The sequence below is a fragment of the Lynx canadensis genome, chromosome C1, assembly GCF_007474595.2.
Source record: "Lynx canadensis isolate LIC74 chromosome C1, mLynCan4.pri.v2, whole genome shotgun sequence".
Classification (NCBI taxonomy): domain Eukaryota; kingdom Metazoa; phylum Chordata; class Mammalia; order Carnivora; family Felidae; genus Lynx; species Lynx canadensis.
Window position 1 is genome coordinate 30,951,776 of NC_044310.1, and position 18,457 is coordinate 30,970,232.

General features: G+C 42.9%; 1 protein-coding gene across 1 annotated transcript in view; it reads left to right on the plus strand.

Moving 5' to 3' along the window:
* Nucleotides 1–5,375: 5,375 nt before the first annotated feature.
* The window catches only part of SMAP2 (small ArfGAP2), a 48,964-nt gene continuing 35,882 nt past the window's right edge, over nt 5,376–18,457 (plus strand). The window contains 1 exon segment of the mRNA XM_030327571.1: nt 5,376–5,886. Within this exon segment, the coding sequence (XP_030183431.1) occupies nt 5,784–5,886 (103 nt within the window). The 5' untranslated portion in view covers nt 5,376–5,783.

An 18,457-nucleotide genomic window follows, 5' to 3' on the forward strand; every position in this document is an offset into this window, starting at 1 on the left:
CACTCAATCCACTGTAAGGCAGGGGAGGCTTTCAAATGTCACAAATTCTCTACACTAAGAAAAAAGTTTGAGGGTTGGTTGAAAAGAGTTGATTGGAAGGACTATGAGTTTATTTGAGACCCTTAGTTCATTTATTTACATGTGACAAATAGAACAGAGCTAGCAGTAAAGTGGGGGAACATAATTATCCAACTTTCTTAATGAAAGTCATTTTATGAGTAGTACCCTATTCAGGTAAAGTGACTGACCAGTCGATTAGAAGCTGGTTTAGTTCTGAGGCACCTGGGTGGCTCAGTCGGTTAAGCGGCCGACTTCGGCTTGGGTCATGATCCCACGGTCCATGAGTTCGAGCCCCGCGTCGGGCTCTGTGCTGACAGCTCAGAGCCTGGAGCCTGTTTCGGATTCTGTGTCTCCCTCTCTCTCTGACCCTCCCCCGTTCATGCTCTGTCTCTCTCTGTCTCAAAAATAAATACGCGTTAAAAAAATAAATAAATAAAGAAGCTGGTTTAGTTCAACATATGACTCAAGATTTGACCTCTTAACAAGATGATGATACACTAATGAAAATTTCCAATAGCACTAGTCCCAAAATATTCACCATACCACCTTTTTGGTAGTATTCTGGGCATTTTGTCACAGTGGTTACTATAAAGAACAGTTTTAAAAAGTTTCTGTTTAGTCCTCTTATTTCTAAGAGTTGGGTTTTCAAAATACTCAGATATAAAGACCAAGGAGAGAAACAATCTGGAAGTCAAGCATGATATGTGGTGTTAGGTTTCTCCAATTCATCCCAGTTTTTTGAAATCCACAGATACAAGGTGACCAAACTTGGTTCAGCAGCCACTGAGACAGATAGGAGGCTCTTCTCTCTGGCGGTAACTAATGTGAATCACTTTTATGATAAAATAACACAATCATATTATGGAATAAAGGGAATTGTTTTGTAAGAATTGTCAAGGTAAAATTCAAGACTTCAAAAACAAAATCTGTACTTGGGAAGAGAAGAAATTTGCTTTAGCCATATCCTCAGATCCTGGGATATGCATTCACTTTCCTCTAATAATAATAATAATAATAATAATAGCAAATACTTGATGTATCTGTTAAGATAGATAGATTATGGGGTGCCTGGGTGGCTCAGTCGGTTAAGCGTCCGACTTCAGCTCAGGTCACGATCTCACAGTTTGTGGGTTTGAGCCCCACGTCGGGCTCTGTGCTGACAGCTCACAGCCTGGAGCCTGCCTCAGATTCTGTCTCCTTCTCTCTCTGTTCCTCCCCTGCTCATGCTCTGTCTCTCTCTCAAAAATAAATAAGGATTAAAAAAAAAAAGATAGGTAGGTTATGCCATGGTAAACAAACAAAATTCAGTGGTTTGACAGAAAGAAGACTCATTTCTTGCTCATGCTACCTACCTTCCTTTGTGTGTTGACAGAGGGCTCTTGCTTATTAGCCCCTCTGGAATTCAGGACTGAATGTTTACCTCCTCAGATTCATACGTTGAGATCCCAATGTGATGGTATTAGGAAGTGAGGCTTTTGGGAGGTGATTAGGTCATGAGGATGGAGCCCTCATAAATGGGATCAGTGCCCTTACAAAAGAGATCCCAGAGGGGTGCCTGGGTGGCTCAGTTGATTAAGCGACCGACTCTGGCAGGTCATGATCTCGGGGTCCACGAGTTTGAGCCCCGCGCCGGGCTCTGTGCTGACAGCTCAGAGCCTGGAGCCTGCTTCGGATTCTGTGTCTCCCTCTCTCTCTGTCCATCCCCCACGCTCGCTCTGGCTCTCTCTGTCTCTTGAAAATAAATAAAAATGTTTAAAAATTTTTGTTAAATAAATAAATAAAAGAGATCCCAGAGAGCACTCGCAGCTTTTGCCACATGACGATACAACAAGAAGTCACTGTCTATGAATCAGGAAGTGGGCTTTCAGCAGACATGAAATCTGTTGGTATGTTGATCTTGGACTTCCCAGTCTCCAGAACTGTGAGAAATATATTTATGTTGTTTATAAGCCACCCGATCTATGATATTCCATTATGGCATTCTGAACTGAGACAACCACCATCATGAAGGCTGATGGTCGCCATGCCAGGGGGAAAGAGAATCAGAGGAGTCTCAAAGCAGCAAATAAATGATTTGGACATGAAGTGACACATATCCTTTTTGCTCAAACTCGTTGGCCACAACCAACCATAAGAGAGCCAAGAAAGAAAATCCTACCATGAGCCCAGAAGGCAGAAAGCCAGAAATATTTAGTGAAGAGAATTAATTGTCTATCACTCACTTTGTGGCAAGAGCCGTTCCAAATATATTGCAGGCACGGGGTGCCTGGGTGGCTCAGTCAGTTAGGCGTTGGACTTTGGCTCAGGTCATGATCTCAGGATTTGATCCCCGCATTGGGCTCTGAGCTGACAGCTCAGGGCCTGGAGCCTGCTTCAGATTCTGTGTCCCTCTCTCTCTCTCTCTCTGTCCCTCCCCTGCTTGTGCTCTCTCTCTCAAAAATAAATAAATAAAACATTAAAAAATACATATTGCAGGCGTTAGTTAAGCCTCATAACAATTCTGCGAAATAGGTCCTATTAATATTATTATCATTCCCATTTAATAGATGAAATAACTGAGGTACAGACAGGCTAAGTAACCTGATCAAAGTCACACAGACAGTAAACGGTGAAGCTGAAGATTTAAACCTACCCATTCTGGTCCTGTGGCCTGTGAGCTTAACCACCAGACTATATAGTCTCTCACTAGATGGGAAATTTTGAGAAGCGCTGTCATAGATGATGGAGAGCCACTAAAGGATTTTTGAGCAAGAGGGTGTGACTCAATCAGATTTGCTATTGAGAAAGCTCTCATTGAAATTGAAACTATAGGGTTAGACAAAGGCAGGACGGCTATTTGCATAGTGAAGGGACGGAGATGAGAAGGGATTGAGCTAAGATACATTTACTACAATTAACGGGATAATCTTGAGCTTCTGTTTCATCAACGTGAGCCTCTGTTTCATCATTTCTTGAACATGATTACGGTAATACCTACCTTAATGGGTTTTTCTGAGGATTATAAAAAATAACATAAGCAAAACCTGGCACTACTGTCTGGAATTACAGAGATCTACATTAAAAATCCCAGCTATACTACTCACTGGATGAGAGAGTTCATTATTCTAAGCCTCAGTTTGCTCGTTTATAAAACACATGTTAGGGGCGCCTGGGTGGCTCAGTCGGTTAAGCATCTCACTCTTGATTTCGGTTGGAGTCCTGATCTCGTGGTTTGTGAGTCTGAGCCCTGTGTTGGGCTCTGTGCTGACACTGTGGAGCCTGCTTGGGATCCTCTCTCCACCCGTCCCCTGCTCATGCTCTCTCTCTCTCTGTCCTACTCATGATAAATAAATACAACTTAAAAATTTTTTTCTTTAAATGTTTGTTTACTTTGGAGAGACAGACAGAGTGCGAGCGGGGTGGGAGATAGAGCAAGGGAGACACAGAATCCAAAGTAGGCTTCAGGCTCTGAGACGTCAGCACAGAGCCTGATGCAGGGCTCTAACCCATGAACCAGGAGATCATGATCTGAGCTGAAATCCAATGCTGAACCGACTGAGCCACCTAAGGGCCCCAATAAACACAGATAAAAAAACAAACACGTGTTGGGGTGCCTGGGTGGCTCAGTCAGTTAAGCATCTGACTTTGCTCAGATGTGACCTCACCTCTGGTAAGTTCAAGCCCTGCATCAGGCTCTGTGCTGACGGCTCAGAGCCTGGAGCCCATTTTGGATTCTGTGTCTCCGCCTCTCTTTTGCCCCTCTCCTACTCGCCCTCTGTCTCCCTCTCACTCTCAAAAATAAATAACATTAAAAAACCACATGTTAATGTCAGAAAAGTTAAATAAGTTGAAAAATTATTACAAGCTCATTCAGGTTGAGAAAATTAGCTTAATTAGCTTAGGAGAAAGGCAGAATTCCTTCCAGAGAAAGAACTGAGATTTTGTTTAGGAAAAACTTATGTGTTTATGAAAGTCAAGTCTCCTAAGCACAAATAGAAGAGAAGAGGATTAGACAGAGAAGTAAATGTTTTTGTGGGTTGTTTTTTTTTTTATGTTCATTTACTTTTGAGAAAAAGAGCACAAACAGGGGAGGGGCAGAGAGAGAGGGAGACCCAGAATCTGAAGCAGGCTCCAGGCCCTGAGCAGTCAGTGCAGAGTCCCATGTGGGGCTTGAACTCATGAACTGTGAGATCATGACCTGAGCTCAAGTTGGATGCTTAACCAACTGAGCCATCCAGCACCTGACAAGTAAATAGTTTTGATCAGTAAATAGAAAGTGTTGGTTTTCTACTGATGAGATGAAAGTTTTGAGGGAAGCCTGGGCTTGGGAGAAAGTAAAGAGATGGAGGAGAGGGTTTCACTAGAGAGAACTATGAGAATCTGGTCTTACCAGCTTCCCTAGTCCATTCTTCCCACCGCAGCCAGAGTGATCTTTTAAAACTACTAATTGGATCATGTTGTTCCCTTTCCCTTAGTCCAGAACCTGATACTTAGAAGTTTCTCAGTAACAATTTGCTGAGTGAATGAATGAATGAAAACACTTGCCAGGTAGCAGGTGGATCCCTAAAGAAAGAGACTTTTGTGGAGAAGTTCTGTGTAGTGAGGGCGGTTTTGGACACTGATGTTTAATAGTCATTTTAAGTAGTTCCCCATTTGTTTTGCTGTCATCACCCTTCCTCTCCACCACATCCCCCCAGATAACCTTCAGTGAAAGTCTGCTGCACAAAACAGCACTGTTTGGGGAGGATTTAAGAAATGAAAAAAAGTATCTAGGCAAACAATGTCCAAAGATGGCAGGAAATCTAATGAACAGGGGAACCCAGAATTCAGTGGGACCAGTGAGAGGTGACCAGAATCCTCTGAAAACGTGGGGGAAGATGTGCTGTCCCCCTTATGGTGGATTAGGGGCTTGGGCCCTCCATTTGGCTGTTGAAGAAAAGAATAAGCTGGACGACTTTGGAGTAGCCACAACCCTCAGGTTACATAAGAATGATAAATATTTAACTCATAGAGACGTTTGTTTTGAGGATTATATTGGGATAATTCATATAAAGCACTTAGCACAGAGCCTGGCACATAGTAAGAACTCAGCAAATGTTAATTGTTTCTCTTCACTTTCTTCCACTCCCTCCACTAGCTTTCTGCCAGGCTCCATTCATTCTTTTCCAAGGACACTTAGGGGGCGTGCCCTGTCCTCTCTCCGCCCACCACAAGCTCCGCCCCTCACTTCTGCCTGGCTTGGTTCTTGAGAGGCGGAGCCGAGGGAAGAGCCCAGGGCGACGCGGTAAGGGCGGGGCGCATGCGCGGGCTGGGCTGGGTGGAGGTGGAGAGGAAGAGCTGCCGGAAGTAGGCGGCGGAGGTGGTGGCAGAGCAGGCGGCAGCTGCCAGGGAAACCGAGGCGCGGGACGCACGGCCCGCAGACAGGCAGGCCAGGCGGCGTCTCTGCGCGCCCAGGAGTGCCCCGTTTGCCTGGGCTGAGGGTCTCTAGTCCGGCAGCCTCCTCTGGACTCGGGCCTTTCCCTGAGCCCGCCAGGGGGCGCCGCACTGAGGGGGCTGCAGAGTGGGGGGCGGGCGCGGCTGACAAGAGAAGGGGGCGCCCGGCCCGGCCCGAGGGGGAGGGCTTTTCCCCCCGCTCAGGAGGTGTCCCTGGGCGGGGGACCCGGAGTCCTCACCTCCGAACTGAGGCAGGGGTTCCTGGGGGCGAGGAGGGCGCTTCGCCCTCTGCCCCCGCCGGCACCCTGGCCATGACGGGCAAGTCGGTGAAGGACGTGGATCGGTACCAGGCGGTCCTGGCCAACCTGCTGCTGGAGGAGGATAACAAGTTCTGTGCCGACTGCCAGTCCAAAGGTAGCGCATCCCTCCTGGCGGGCACGGGGTGTAGCTAGCCTCCGGCCGCGCCTGGGAGGTGGCCTGTGTGGGGAGGGGGTTTCTGGAGCTTAGGCCGCCCGAATCACGTTAAATGGTAAGGCGTGCTACTCTTACTGATGAGGCTGCCGCGTGTTCTGCGGCGCCGGGATGGTGTGGGGAGAGGCTGCGAGGGCGAGTGTGAGTGCCTGGGAGGGCCGGTGATGATGGGGGTGGAAGTGGCGTGGTGTGTGCAGGTGAGAATGTCTGTATGTCAGGGCTCCGAAGGAGTTCTGGGCCGACTGTCATTTAGAGGCAGCCCAGAGCTCACCGCCTTCCACTTGCAAAGCTGGGGGCGGGAGGGGAGGGGGGGGAAGGAGGAGGAACTGCAGTGTGTGTGTGTGTGTGTGTGTGTGTGTGTGTGTAGACGGTGGGGGGGGGGCGGAGAGGCAGAGAGCGGGGGAGGAAGAGAGGGAGGGAGGGGGAGGAGGGAAGTGACAGGACGGTAGAAAAACTGCTTAAATAATTTTTTAAGGTGGTGATTGTTGCTGCCCGCTACTTGCGTAGCAGCTCCTTCTGTCATTTTACAGCCTTGCTGAACTCTGTCAGAGTGCATGGGTAGCTTTCTTTCTGGATATGTGAAGTGGGTACCTGCCTTATGCAGTGACACAGTGCGGATTTCTAGACAGCCTGGCCCTGGCCGTGGAGTGCGTTGGAGGCCTAATGTGTGTGTGTGTGTGTGTGTGTGTGTGTGTGTGGTGGCAGAAACTGGCACATTGTGGCTGAAGTGCAGGATCCTGTTTAGTCAGTGGAGAGAAGGATGCAGTGGATGCATCAAATATGTTGTTCCATGATGCCTACCCTTCCAAAGGTGAAATGCGATCACTGTAAATGGGCAAAGCCATTTAGTCTTTGTTTTCTGTGTCCTCAAAGATTCGTGATTTGATCCCATTAAAAATCAGTATGATAGGAAAGCTTGGTTTTAAGTGAAAGCTTGGTTATATGCACCCAAAATGTACAGATACGAGATTCTGTAAATATTTTGTTTCCTTATTTTCCTTCTGAATTCTTTGGAATACAATTGGAGAAGTTGGGAAAATACTTTTCCCTTTGGGGAGAAGGGGATAGTTCTATTTGGGGAGCTATTGTTAATTTGCTTCTGTTCATAATGCAGTGGATTTACCACAGTCCTTTGCCATATAGCATATTGGGCACACAGTATACAACAAAGATTCAAATGTATTTGTGTTTATCAATATTGAGAAAGGAAGGACATGCCTAATTAATACCTTTAGGTAATTAACTTTTATTTTACAAACATGAGGTTATGAAAGGAGCACAGGGACACATAGATTTAAATACCTAGTAGTATATTTTAATGCCCTCTGCTAATAGATAAATGGCATGTGCTCTTAGGAAAAAGGTCCCAGACCTCTTTCCTGAATTTTTGCTGTAGCAAGAATTTGCTTTAAAAAGTATTTTAGAATCGGGGAGCCTGGGTGGCTCAGTTGATCGAGTGGTGGACTTCGGCTCAGGTCATGATCTCCCAGTTCATGGGTTTAAGGCCCACATTAGGCTCTCTGCTATCAATGCAGAGCCAGCTTTGAATCCTCTCTTCCCCCTCTCTCACTGCCTTCCTCTGCTGGTGCTTTCTCTCTCAAAACATAAATAAACTTTAAAAAAAAGTATTTTAGAGTCAATTTATATTGAGTAGGTTAATTTCTTATAGTTGACTCTTGTTAAATCTTGTCCTAGATGTACTGGAAGATTCAGTTTAAAATTTAGGAGTGTATCTCCTGGCTTTACTCACATTCCCTTATGTCCTTAGTTGACAGATCTGGAGTCACAGTGAAGCAACCCACGAGAGTGAGCATTGCTACATTTGGGGAGTCAGATGCCATTTTGATGATTAGTACTGCTTTCAACCCCCCATTTCTCCTACTACTCATACTTACTCATATTCCAATGAAATATAGCATATGGAAGAGAGAGCTTGATTCATCACTTCTTTCCCCCAAACTTTCCACTACTCTTTCTTTTTTTTTTTTTTTTAAATTTTTTTTTTCAATGTTTATTTATTTTTTTTGGGACAGAGAGAGACAGAGCATGAACGGGGGAGGGGCAGAGAGAGAGGGAGACACAGAATCGGAAACAGGCTCCAGGCTCTGAGCCATCAGCCCAGAGCCTGACGCGGGGCTCGAACTCACGGACCGCGAGATCATGACCTGGCTGAAGTCGGACGCTTAACCGACTGCGCCACCCAGGCGCCCCTCCACTACTCTTTCTTAATAGCATTACTGGGGATCAGGTAATGAAATATTAGTTAATTCTTAATGAGAACTAGTAACTACTGGCTTGTGAACTTTCTTAACTGCTATTAATGGTAGAATTCTGCCTCCTGAAATGATTTCTTATCACAAATTAGTTTCACATTTTGGCTTAGTGGCTTCAGTGACTTGGCCATTGTAGTAGACATGTAATGACAAGGTGTCAGTCATCTTTCTAATTTTTTAAAATGTTTATTTATTTTTGAAAGTGAAAGACAGAGTGCAAGCAGGTGAGGGGCAGAGAGAGAGGGAGACACAGAATCTGAAGCAGGCTCCAGGCTCTGAGCTGTCAGCACAGAGCCTGATGAGGGGCTCGAACTCAGACTGTGAGATCGTGACCTGAGCCAAAGTCGGATATTTAACTGACTGAGCCACCCAGGTGCCCCAAGTCATCTCTCAATTCAGTTAAATTACACATTGATGAAGCCTCAGTTTATCCATTTTGTGAATAATCTAGCTCCTTCCACTCTTTCAATCTTTGTCACTCATTTTCCTCCTCTTTCCTCATTTTGGTTTCCATAATGATCATGTAGACAACTACCGGGTCATGGAAGTTGACACTTCCATGGAAGTGTCCATGGAAGAGACACTTATATCAGGAGATTAAGTTACCTGTTAGCTCTGGTAAAAAATACATGTAGTGGGAGGAGGTATTTAAAAACTATTGGGTTTGGAAAATGAGATTCATATCTGAGTTTATTTATCCCTATGTCTCATGTTGTTTCTTACTTAGAAACTGAGAGCTAACTATACAGAACTTGGTGAGTGATTACTAATCCATTAATATTAAATCACATAATATAGCCCTGGGCTGCAGACCTATGAGCAGGTATTTTTGTGATGTTCTAAAACAACCCTTTGGTAATGGCTCTTCTGTTTAAAATCTTATACTTGCTTAAGGGTGTTACTATCTTTAGATATGTAATGTGAACACCAGAGTAGAAAACAAGCATGTGTGTTCTTTACGTAGTATGAGCTTTGTTGGTCCTGGGATTTTTAACTCTCTTGAACACAAGACTCACCAGTTTCTGGGACTTCTAAGGCACTGAAGTGATTCCTGTGTGGCAAAGGAAGCTGCTTTGTTACTACCTTTTAAAAAGTGCTTTGACTTACTTTTAGGTCCAAAGATATGGTCTCCTCCTCACCCAAGGATATTGTGACCTTTTGGGTAAATTTTTGGACTGATTTAAGTAGTGATAGAACAAAGGACAAGCTTACTAAAAATTCCAGATATGCCAATGGTAGCTCTACTCAGTTGAGGCTGGGTCCCATTTTTGGATAGAACCTTGTGGGGTTGTACTAGTCCAAGGCTTAATCTTAACTCTGTAGTTCCATAGTCAGTGGCCCTGGAATGACTCCTACTAATCAACCTCTTCAGAGACAGGTTTAAACTAGACACTATCTTACTTACCATGTAAGGATCTTTGTCATGACCTGAATACCTGTTTCCACTAATGGGACGTTACTCTCTCAGTATCAAATTTTTTAAAAAAATTCAGAGCTTTTTAATGAGCAGAGAATTAAAATGGAAGAGATTTGATGGTCTTGTGGAATACTTACTACAGACTGTGAAATACCACATGGAATTCTGGAGTTTGACAGAAACTTTGTAATATTTGGTACTTTCCCCTTCTGCTGCATCCTGTCTCTGAAATGTTTTACCTTGAATTACCTAACCATTGCTTCTGTTCCAGTTTCCATTATATGTTCTTAAATTTATTTTATTTTTAAAATTTTGTGTTTTTGTGAGAGAAAGAGAGTGTAAGCGGGGAAGAGGGGCAGAGGGAGAAAGAGAATCTTAAGCAGGCTCCACGCTCAACGTGGAGCCCAACTCAGGGCTCGATCCCACAACCCTGGGATCATGACCTGAGCTGAAATTGAGAGTTGGAAGCTCAACCGACCGAGCCACCCAGAAGCCCCTATACTTTTAAATTTAAGAGATATCACTGTCCTGTGGTTCAAAATGTAAAAGCTTCAAAGGCAAATATGTACAAGAAAAAGTTGTATTCTTCGATCCAACTACTAACTAGGCCCAACCCTGGTTAGCTTCTGAGATCAGACTAGATCCAGGTGCATTCAGGGTGGTGTGGCCGTAGACAGAAAAAGTTGTATTCGAATTCCTGATCCCTTGGGGCACCTGGGGTGGGGGGGAGGTTCTGCCAGTTAAGCACTGACTTCGGCTCAGATCATGATCTGGTGGTTCATGAGTTCTAGCCCCACGTCGGGCTCTGTGCTGACAGCTCAGAACCTGGAGCCTGCTTCAGATTCTGTGTCTCCCTCTATCTGTGCCCCTCCCCTGCTCATGTTCTGTCTCTCTCCATCTCTCAAAAATAAATAAATGTTTAAAAAATGAAAAATAAATAATCCCTGATCCTTTAGCCACCATTTTCCCTTCCTCGAAGTAACCACTTTTGGTAATACCTTATGTGATTTTTGAGAGATGATATATACACAAACAACTACTTTTTTGAAAGTTTACTTCTTTTAGTAATCTCTGTACCCAGTGTGGGGCTTGAACCTACGACCCCAAGATCAAGAGTCACAAGCTCCTCTGACTGAGCCAGCCAAGCACCCTACAAGCAACTACATTTAATTATATGCTTTTTCAGTGCTTTCATGCAGGGAGTAATATTACAGTTCATAGCACCTTGCATTTTCAATCAGTAGTATAATATGGACAGCATGCAGGTGCTCTGTCCATGCACATTCAGAGGCTTCTTCATTCTCTCCAGGTGTTTTCTAAGGTGATACCTAGGATATTTTGATTAAGTTCAAAGATATGCCTAAGTGATTTGGAAACATCTGCTCTTGTTGAAGTCATTTTAGAAAATGTCCTAGGTCTGTCCATAGCACATATTTACCACATTTCAGGTGGTAAAGAAGTATAGGAATGGAAGGGGCTGCAGACTTGATGTTGAAACATCCAGTTAAACTCCTTCACTCTTATTTTAGCTTTGTGGCCTTCAGCACTGCCCTGAATTTTCCTCATTTGAAAAATGAAAGTGCCTTGTAAAATAAGTGTTCCACAAATGTAAGCATCACTTGCTATCACCATTGCTGGTCTGATTGATGTGGCCTTGGTTTTAGTTGTTTCACTTTCTGATTTTATGCCCTTAAATACTCTGGTGACTGGAAGCCATGGTTAGAATGACTCACTCAATAATTCCCTAGTCTTTAAGCCAAAACCATTTCCTATATATGGGGGTTCTGGCATTTTTGCAAATGTACTTTATGGTACCCTTGAGGATGGTCTCGGAATTTTTCCTCACTCTTCAAAATTGTATGAAAGATTAGACCAGGGAACTTTATGTAGAGATTTTCTAAAAGTAGTCCTAAATTTTAACTCCAGTAAATTAATTTCTGGCTTTGCTTTATATTTGTTTTGTGTTGATAGTTAAGTCATTGCTTGTTAAGTAGCATTTTTTAGAACATGAACTTTCCTATCAGTTTTTAATTATTTTACCTATATTTGTGACACCTTTTGAGAGGTTAAAAAAAATTCCATCATATCTAGACAACAGAAGAAGTTTTGTGTCCATCTCTAGTTGTTAAACACTCTTCTCCGGCCAAGATCAAATAAGTTTCTGGGTTTTTACAGCAAATGCACCTTAACTCTAACAGTCATGGCTGGGTTGACACAGTTACACTGAAAGTAATTTATTAAAATCCTCATTAGACTGTCTTTTAATATCAACTTGTTAAGCCTGTTCCCTGGGAGATGCTTTCCTATTTGTTCTCCTTGTCCTTTAAATAACATTCTGTGGCAGTGGGATAGGGTACAAAATACTTTATCATTTAGGCGGAACTCTGCAAGCCTCAAATCCACACCATATATATTCTTTCTGAAAATATTTCTAAGCACTTACTTTGCGTCAGACACTGTACCAGGATATGTGGTAGATTCAGAGCTAGGGCCTTTGGTCTGAAGGATTACACAGTTGAATGGGGAAGCAGATGTGTAAACTGATAATGATGCAATGTAGTATTATCATGATGGCACTGTGTGCAGGGAGAAAGGAAAGACTGGAGAAAGCAAACAAGTCCGCCTCAGGAAGTCATGACTTCAAAGGCTGTGTAGGCTGTGTCTTGAATGATAAGCATGACTTTGCTAGGTGAATTTAGGGGACTTTGCATTCTAAGCAGAGGAAAATGGAATGTGCAAAGCTTCCAAAGTAGTGTGTGTGTGTGTGTGTGTGTGTGTGTGTGTGTGAGAGAGAGAGAGAGAGAGAGAGAGATTGATTCTCTAGTATATTTTGACTACATGTTGGGGAGTGGCAAGGGATAAAGTTTTTGACAGGTAGTCAGGGGCCAATAAGGTTAAAATCCTAGCCCTGTAGTTGATTTGGTGTATAGTATTGAGATTATGGATATGCTTTAGACCCTCTGCTGTGTAAGAAGCCCATACTATTGGAAGTCTACCTGCTACTCAAACGGAATAATAAGTATTGCAGACATGAAATGTTTTCTAATTGATGAGTAGTAAGAAAGGTCTCAATATTGTGCCCACAAGATCAATATGGAAGTGTGCCTTCACGAGTACATTAAATGATCTTAGAAAAGTCTAGTGAAATGCCAGCAGTAGATATTATGTCATTTCTGGAGTTGACAACGTTGATTTTGAGGCTGAGCATGCTTAGATACTCAAGCGGTTTAAGAGTGCTGAATATTTGATGTGTGCTCTTGGTTGCTGAGTGCTTAGGAGGTGTAAGCAGGTAGCTTGCAGCCTGATCTCTCAGTGCACTTTTCAGCAAACATATTGCTTTCCAATAAACCAGAAAATTACTTTCTTTCTGCATTTTTCATCTGATGTCATTATGATATGTAGGTGGCAGCTTTCTTGGGCACAGTTGTCTATATAACTGTTCACCACATGAGTCATTGTCTGTTCCTATTCTTCTGCCTGAAAATTCCCTCTTGGAAATGATGTCATGCAGTTGGTGACTGCAACACTTTACTCATTATGCACATTGCAGTTGGCTCTGTATGTTATGTTGATGGAACCTACCTATGCCATAGACACGGGATAAAGTGACTTGTTCAATGGACTCAGATTCGATTCCTTCAAATGATATCCCCCCGTAATAAAGATGCCAAGAAAGAATCTGCATAACGCACACACATGTGTTACATTCTGAGCATACAGTGCCTAACTTCTGTTATTGTGTCTGCTTAAATCCTTATCACAGTTGCACTTCTGTTTGAGCAAGTGGCCAGTTTAAGTAGATACTAATTTTGAAGAAGTTCTGTATTGGCCCTGGAATGTGACAGTTCAGCTTACCACACTGAAAAGGTAGGAACCAATCTATGTAGAGTAGAACACTTTAAATTTTTTTTTTTTTTTTTTCAACGTTTATTTATTTTTGGGACAGAGAGAGACAGAGCATGAACGGGGGAGGCGCAGAGAGAGAGGGAGATACAGAATCGGAAGCAGGCTCCAGGCTCTGAGCCATCAGCCCAGAGCCTGACGCGGGGCTCGAACTCACGGACCGCGAGATCGTGACCTGGCTGAAGTCGGACGCTTAACCGACTGCGCCACCCAGGCGCCCCTAGAGTAGAACACTTTAAAGTTAATTCACTTTTACCAAATTCCTCTATTGTTAAAGAAATATTCCTATATTGATACATTTTAAAAAATTATAATGTGCCACAATTAACATGTCCACTAGAATGTAATTTCTACAGGGGCAGGCATAGATGTAGCTCTTAGTAAATACTTGTTTGAATGAATGAATTGATCTTGTCATTATAAATCCTTTGTTTCTTATTAGAAGAAATCTTTTACAGATTATCTGAATAGTTGTTTAATTCTTAAGAAAGTTAAGTTTTAAAATATATTTTAAAGTCCGGGACCTGTCAGGGAAACAGAAACCACTGTAGGTAGAACAAGCAGAGGGGATCTAACATACGTAATAGTAACATACGTAATGGATGATATAAAAGCTTAGCAAGTAAATGGGCTGGTGAGGCAACCCAGATATTAGCAACACCTGGGAGCTACTGTGCCCCTAAGGAAATGAGAAGGTGCTCGTGTCACCAAAGGCCGGAAGTCTGAGCTATCTGGTGTAAGCTAGACGCACAGAAAGCAAAGCTGTGTGGTGCAGCTGGAACTGTGACCCTGTAAGAGAGCATTACCCTGGCTTCCCTCTTCCTCCTCCCTCTTATCCTCATCGGTGCCTCCCATTGATGGAACTTACCCAGAAATCGGTTGGCAAGGGAGCCTGGGAGATGTAGGTCCCACTGACAGAGTGGAGCAGGGGTAGGATCCAAGTGGAAACAGGCAAGGCACAGGGGCACTTAAAAAAAAATCTCCAAGATGTTATTCTTTCTCTTTATAGGTAAATAGTTGAGTTATTTTGGACAAGAGATAAGTGTTTTCAAGCAGATACGACCTTGTGTGCTTCTAAAGAATCTTAACAGTTGCTGAAAAAATAATTAGTCCCAGGAAGTAATGTAACAACTCAGTTATTGAGCTGGCATCCTATATAATTAGGATGTGTGACCAGGAAAATTGGCTTCTGTTGAATCTGTATTTCGCTATTTTTCACTCTAGGAGCAGTTTATCAGTTTGGGTACTCAGAAAATAAGTTCCCACCCTGTCGATCTTGGGAAGTGTTGGGCATGATTGTGTGTGTGTATACACATACACTAAGCTTGTCTCATCTACAACTGAAAGACTTGAGTCAATAACACGTAAGATGTACAAAGAAAGTTTTAAGGATTTCAGCCTTCTTTTTTTTTTTAATTTTTTTTTCAACGTTTATTTATTTTTGGGACAGAGAGAGACAGAGCATGAACGGGGGAGGGGCAGAGAGAGAGGGAGACACAGAATCGGAAACAGGCTCCAGGCTCTGAGCCATCAGCCCAGAGCCTGACGCGGGGCTTGAACTCACGGACCGCGAGATCGTGACCTGGCTGAAGTCGGACGCTTAACCGACTGCGCCACCCAGGCGCCCCAAGGATTTCAGCCTTCTAACATGGTGCAGATAGACTTTCCTTGACAGTTAAAGTAATTGCAGTGGAGCTAATTTTCCTTGTGCTACACATCATTTTAACTAGTGTTATTGGTTCATCTGGGGTTTTCCCCCCACAGCTTCAGATAGGTTAGCACTGGGGGAGGGAGGTGAGATCACCTGATCCACTTTCTTCTATACTGGACCTGAAAAGTATTTTTTGTCTTCTAAGGAAGGTTGCCGCTGTTCCATTTAAAGGCAGAGCTTTCCAAGGTACTGCTAGTAGTTTTCTTCTTGATTATAAAATGTTTAATGAGTTACAAGATAGAAGTTTGGCACTTTCTAGAAGGGCTTTTTCTGTCAATCAGGTCACCTGCCTTTGGGCCCCTGCTACATTAATGGAATTGGTGGAACTAGGCCAGCAAAGGTTTTCAGTAGAGTGTGAGTATATTTCTCTTCAGGCTGTTATTTTCCACAGAGGCGACGGGGTAAGGGACTCTGAGTAAAGTTACCGTCTATAAAAATTGCAGATTTCATTGTTCTTCTCTTTCCTCCCAAAATTAATTTCCTCTTGGCAGGTACAATTCACAGATGTAATTAAAGTGTAATTTGGTATTCTAAAAAGCGTATCAGACTGCTTCCCAAAGTACCAGTTCTTTTCAGCCAGTCCATTTCGATTTAAGAGGTACATCTATGCATTTTTTGAAGCCTCATGTTTAATAATTACAACATTTTGCTACTGTGTTTGACTCTTCCATTTTCCAAACTTTCTCCTTCCCTACCCCACTCTTCTGGCTCCTGTATTTCCCCACAGGCTTTGTGGATGCTGGTCCATTGATGGCTGAACTGCAGGTCCCTTCCCAGTGGAAAACCCCAGAGATGAGCCAAATCTACCTTCAGCTGTGGCCATCCATCAGTGTAAGGTTGCCTGGCGGTTGTCTTCAGTTTGTCCAGCACTCCTCTCCCTTGCTCCCCCTCCCCCCATCCTCCCTCGTGTGTGGCTGAAACTTGCCCTGGAATCCCGCCTTTGTAACATGTCACTGGGTAGTAATAAGACTTTAATATCGCTGCTGCTTTTCGTTTTCAAGTAATGTTAAATAGTTCTCTGACTGTTTTTGTTGACCATAGCCCTCTTTTCCCCACCCAGTTTGTATATTTCTTATGGGTATTCTGGTTTGCTTTTGAATGCATATAGGATATGGTTTATTTAGAAAGTATTGGATTTCATAAGCCCAACTGGAGAATACTTTGTTGATTTTTTTTTTTTTCTTAATTTCAAGTCAGAACTTTCAAAAAGAAATTTCTTAATCTGAAAATTTGAGAACTGGATCCCTCAGGCACCATTTCATTTCTCCTCACCCAAAAAACAAATGTGTAATGTTCTCATTTTATGATGCGTTGAAAATAATAAAGCAAATACAGGAGTAAGGGAGGCCTACTCTCAGCTCTAGCTCATAAGCCTGGCCTACCGTAATGATTTGAGAAAATAGAGCACCTTCTCTTTTCCTTTTTTTTTTTTTTTTTTTTTTTTTTTAAATTAGCATGCTGTCTTTCACAGCTAGTGATGGGAAGACCGTAAAATCCCCAAGCCTTTACTGGGGCCGTCTAGCTTACTTCTTTAAGGCCTGCACATTAATCCTGCAACGTAACTTACTGAAGTACACTCAAAGTTAATTTTATTAAGCTTCTTCCTCTTTCCTTGCCTTACTGGAAGTCCCCCAATGTGTAGATTTAGAAATGAATTCTCTAGAATTTCAAGCCTTGAGTTAAACATTTTGTCTTAATATTGTTTAGATGGTTGCTTTTCTTCTTCTGCCTTCAAAAAATAATTTGTTACAGAATTTTCTGTGTGAACTGGTAACATCTTATGCTGCAATCTAAAGATCGTGAAGGAGAGGGTGTCAGTGTCTTCTTGCTGATACTTTCCCACTTGCCTTATAATTGACACAAGCTCTTCGATGAATAATAGGAAGGACATTCCGTGCTCTTACCATGATGCTTTTGTTCAAAGTAGCGATAAGCAGTGGTTAGTGGAAACCAATTTAAGTGTGGCAGCTGATTTGAGAAAGAAAGAGTGAAAAAGATTCAGGCTCTTCTGCTATGTTGAAAGCATTTGTATTGAAAGAACAGCTGTTTGAAACTGGGGGCCCTGTCTCTCTGAAGGTAGGCCTGAGGAGTTTGGTTAGAGGAACTGTCTTAGACTAGAGGAGAATTGTGAGAAAAACTTTCCTGTAGTGTGAGTGCTGTGTGAACGTCCCAGCTTGTATGTGAGAGAAGGAAAAATCATTCAATGCAGCATTGGAAGGAAGATTCCAGAGCAGTTCCTCTGAGCTTTCTGACTAGGTTCTGAAGCTGGTTTGTCTGATACGAGTGACTCAAATCAAAGGCCCATATTGTGGGCAGAGTAAAAATAGGGCTCAGTTTCATTAGACTTCTTTTTCTCTTTTTTAATTTTTTTAATGTTTATTCACTTTTTTGAGAGACAGAGAGCGTGAATGGGGGAGGGGCAGAGAGAGAAGGAGACACAGAATCTGAATCAGGTTCCAGGCTCTGAGCCATCAGCACAGAGCCCAATGCACGGCTCAAACCCACAAACTGTGAGATCATGACCTGAGCTGAAGTCGGATGCTTAATCAACCGAACCATCCAGATGCCCCTCATTAGACTTCTTAATGCATTTAAGGAAAAGAAAAAATTCATCACCATAGACCAATTATTTTTTGTATTGTGGGATATTGGGGAGTGGGGAAGCAGGAAGGTCCTTATGCCTATTAGTTAAACATCTTTAAATGTTATTTTCTTAAATTTTTTTTTTCAACGTTTTTATTTATTTTTGGGACAGAGAGAGACAGAGCATGAACGGGGGAGGGGCAGAGAGAGAGGGAGACACAGAATCGGAAACAGGCTCCAGGCTCCGAGCCATCAGCCCAGAGCCTGACGCGGGGCTCGAACTCACGGACCGCGAGATCGTGACCTGGCTGAAGTCGGCCGCTTAACCGACTGCGCCACCCAGGCGCCCCAATGTTATTTTCTTTAAAAAACAAACTTAATTTTTTTTCTGCTTTTGAAAATTACTCATATTTGTGAAAAAAATGATTGGGAAGTATGAAAAAGGGTAATGATGCAGAAGATATTTCACATAATCCCTATCACCCATTGTTTTACTTGAAATTATCCCATAATAATTTTATATCATTGTTTTGCTTAACACTTATCATAAGCGTATTTCATGACATTAAAAACATTTAGGTACCTTTACTGTATTCCATCATTTGAATATGTCATTGCTTATTTAAT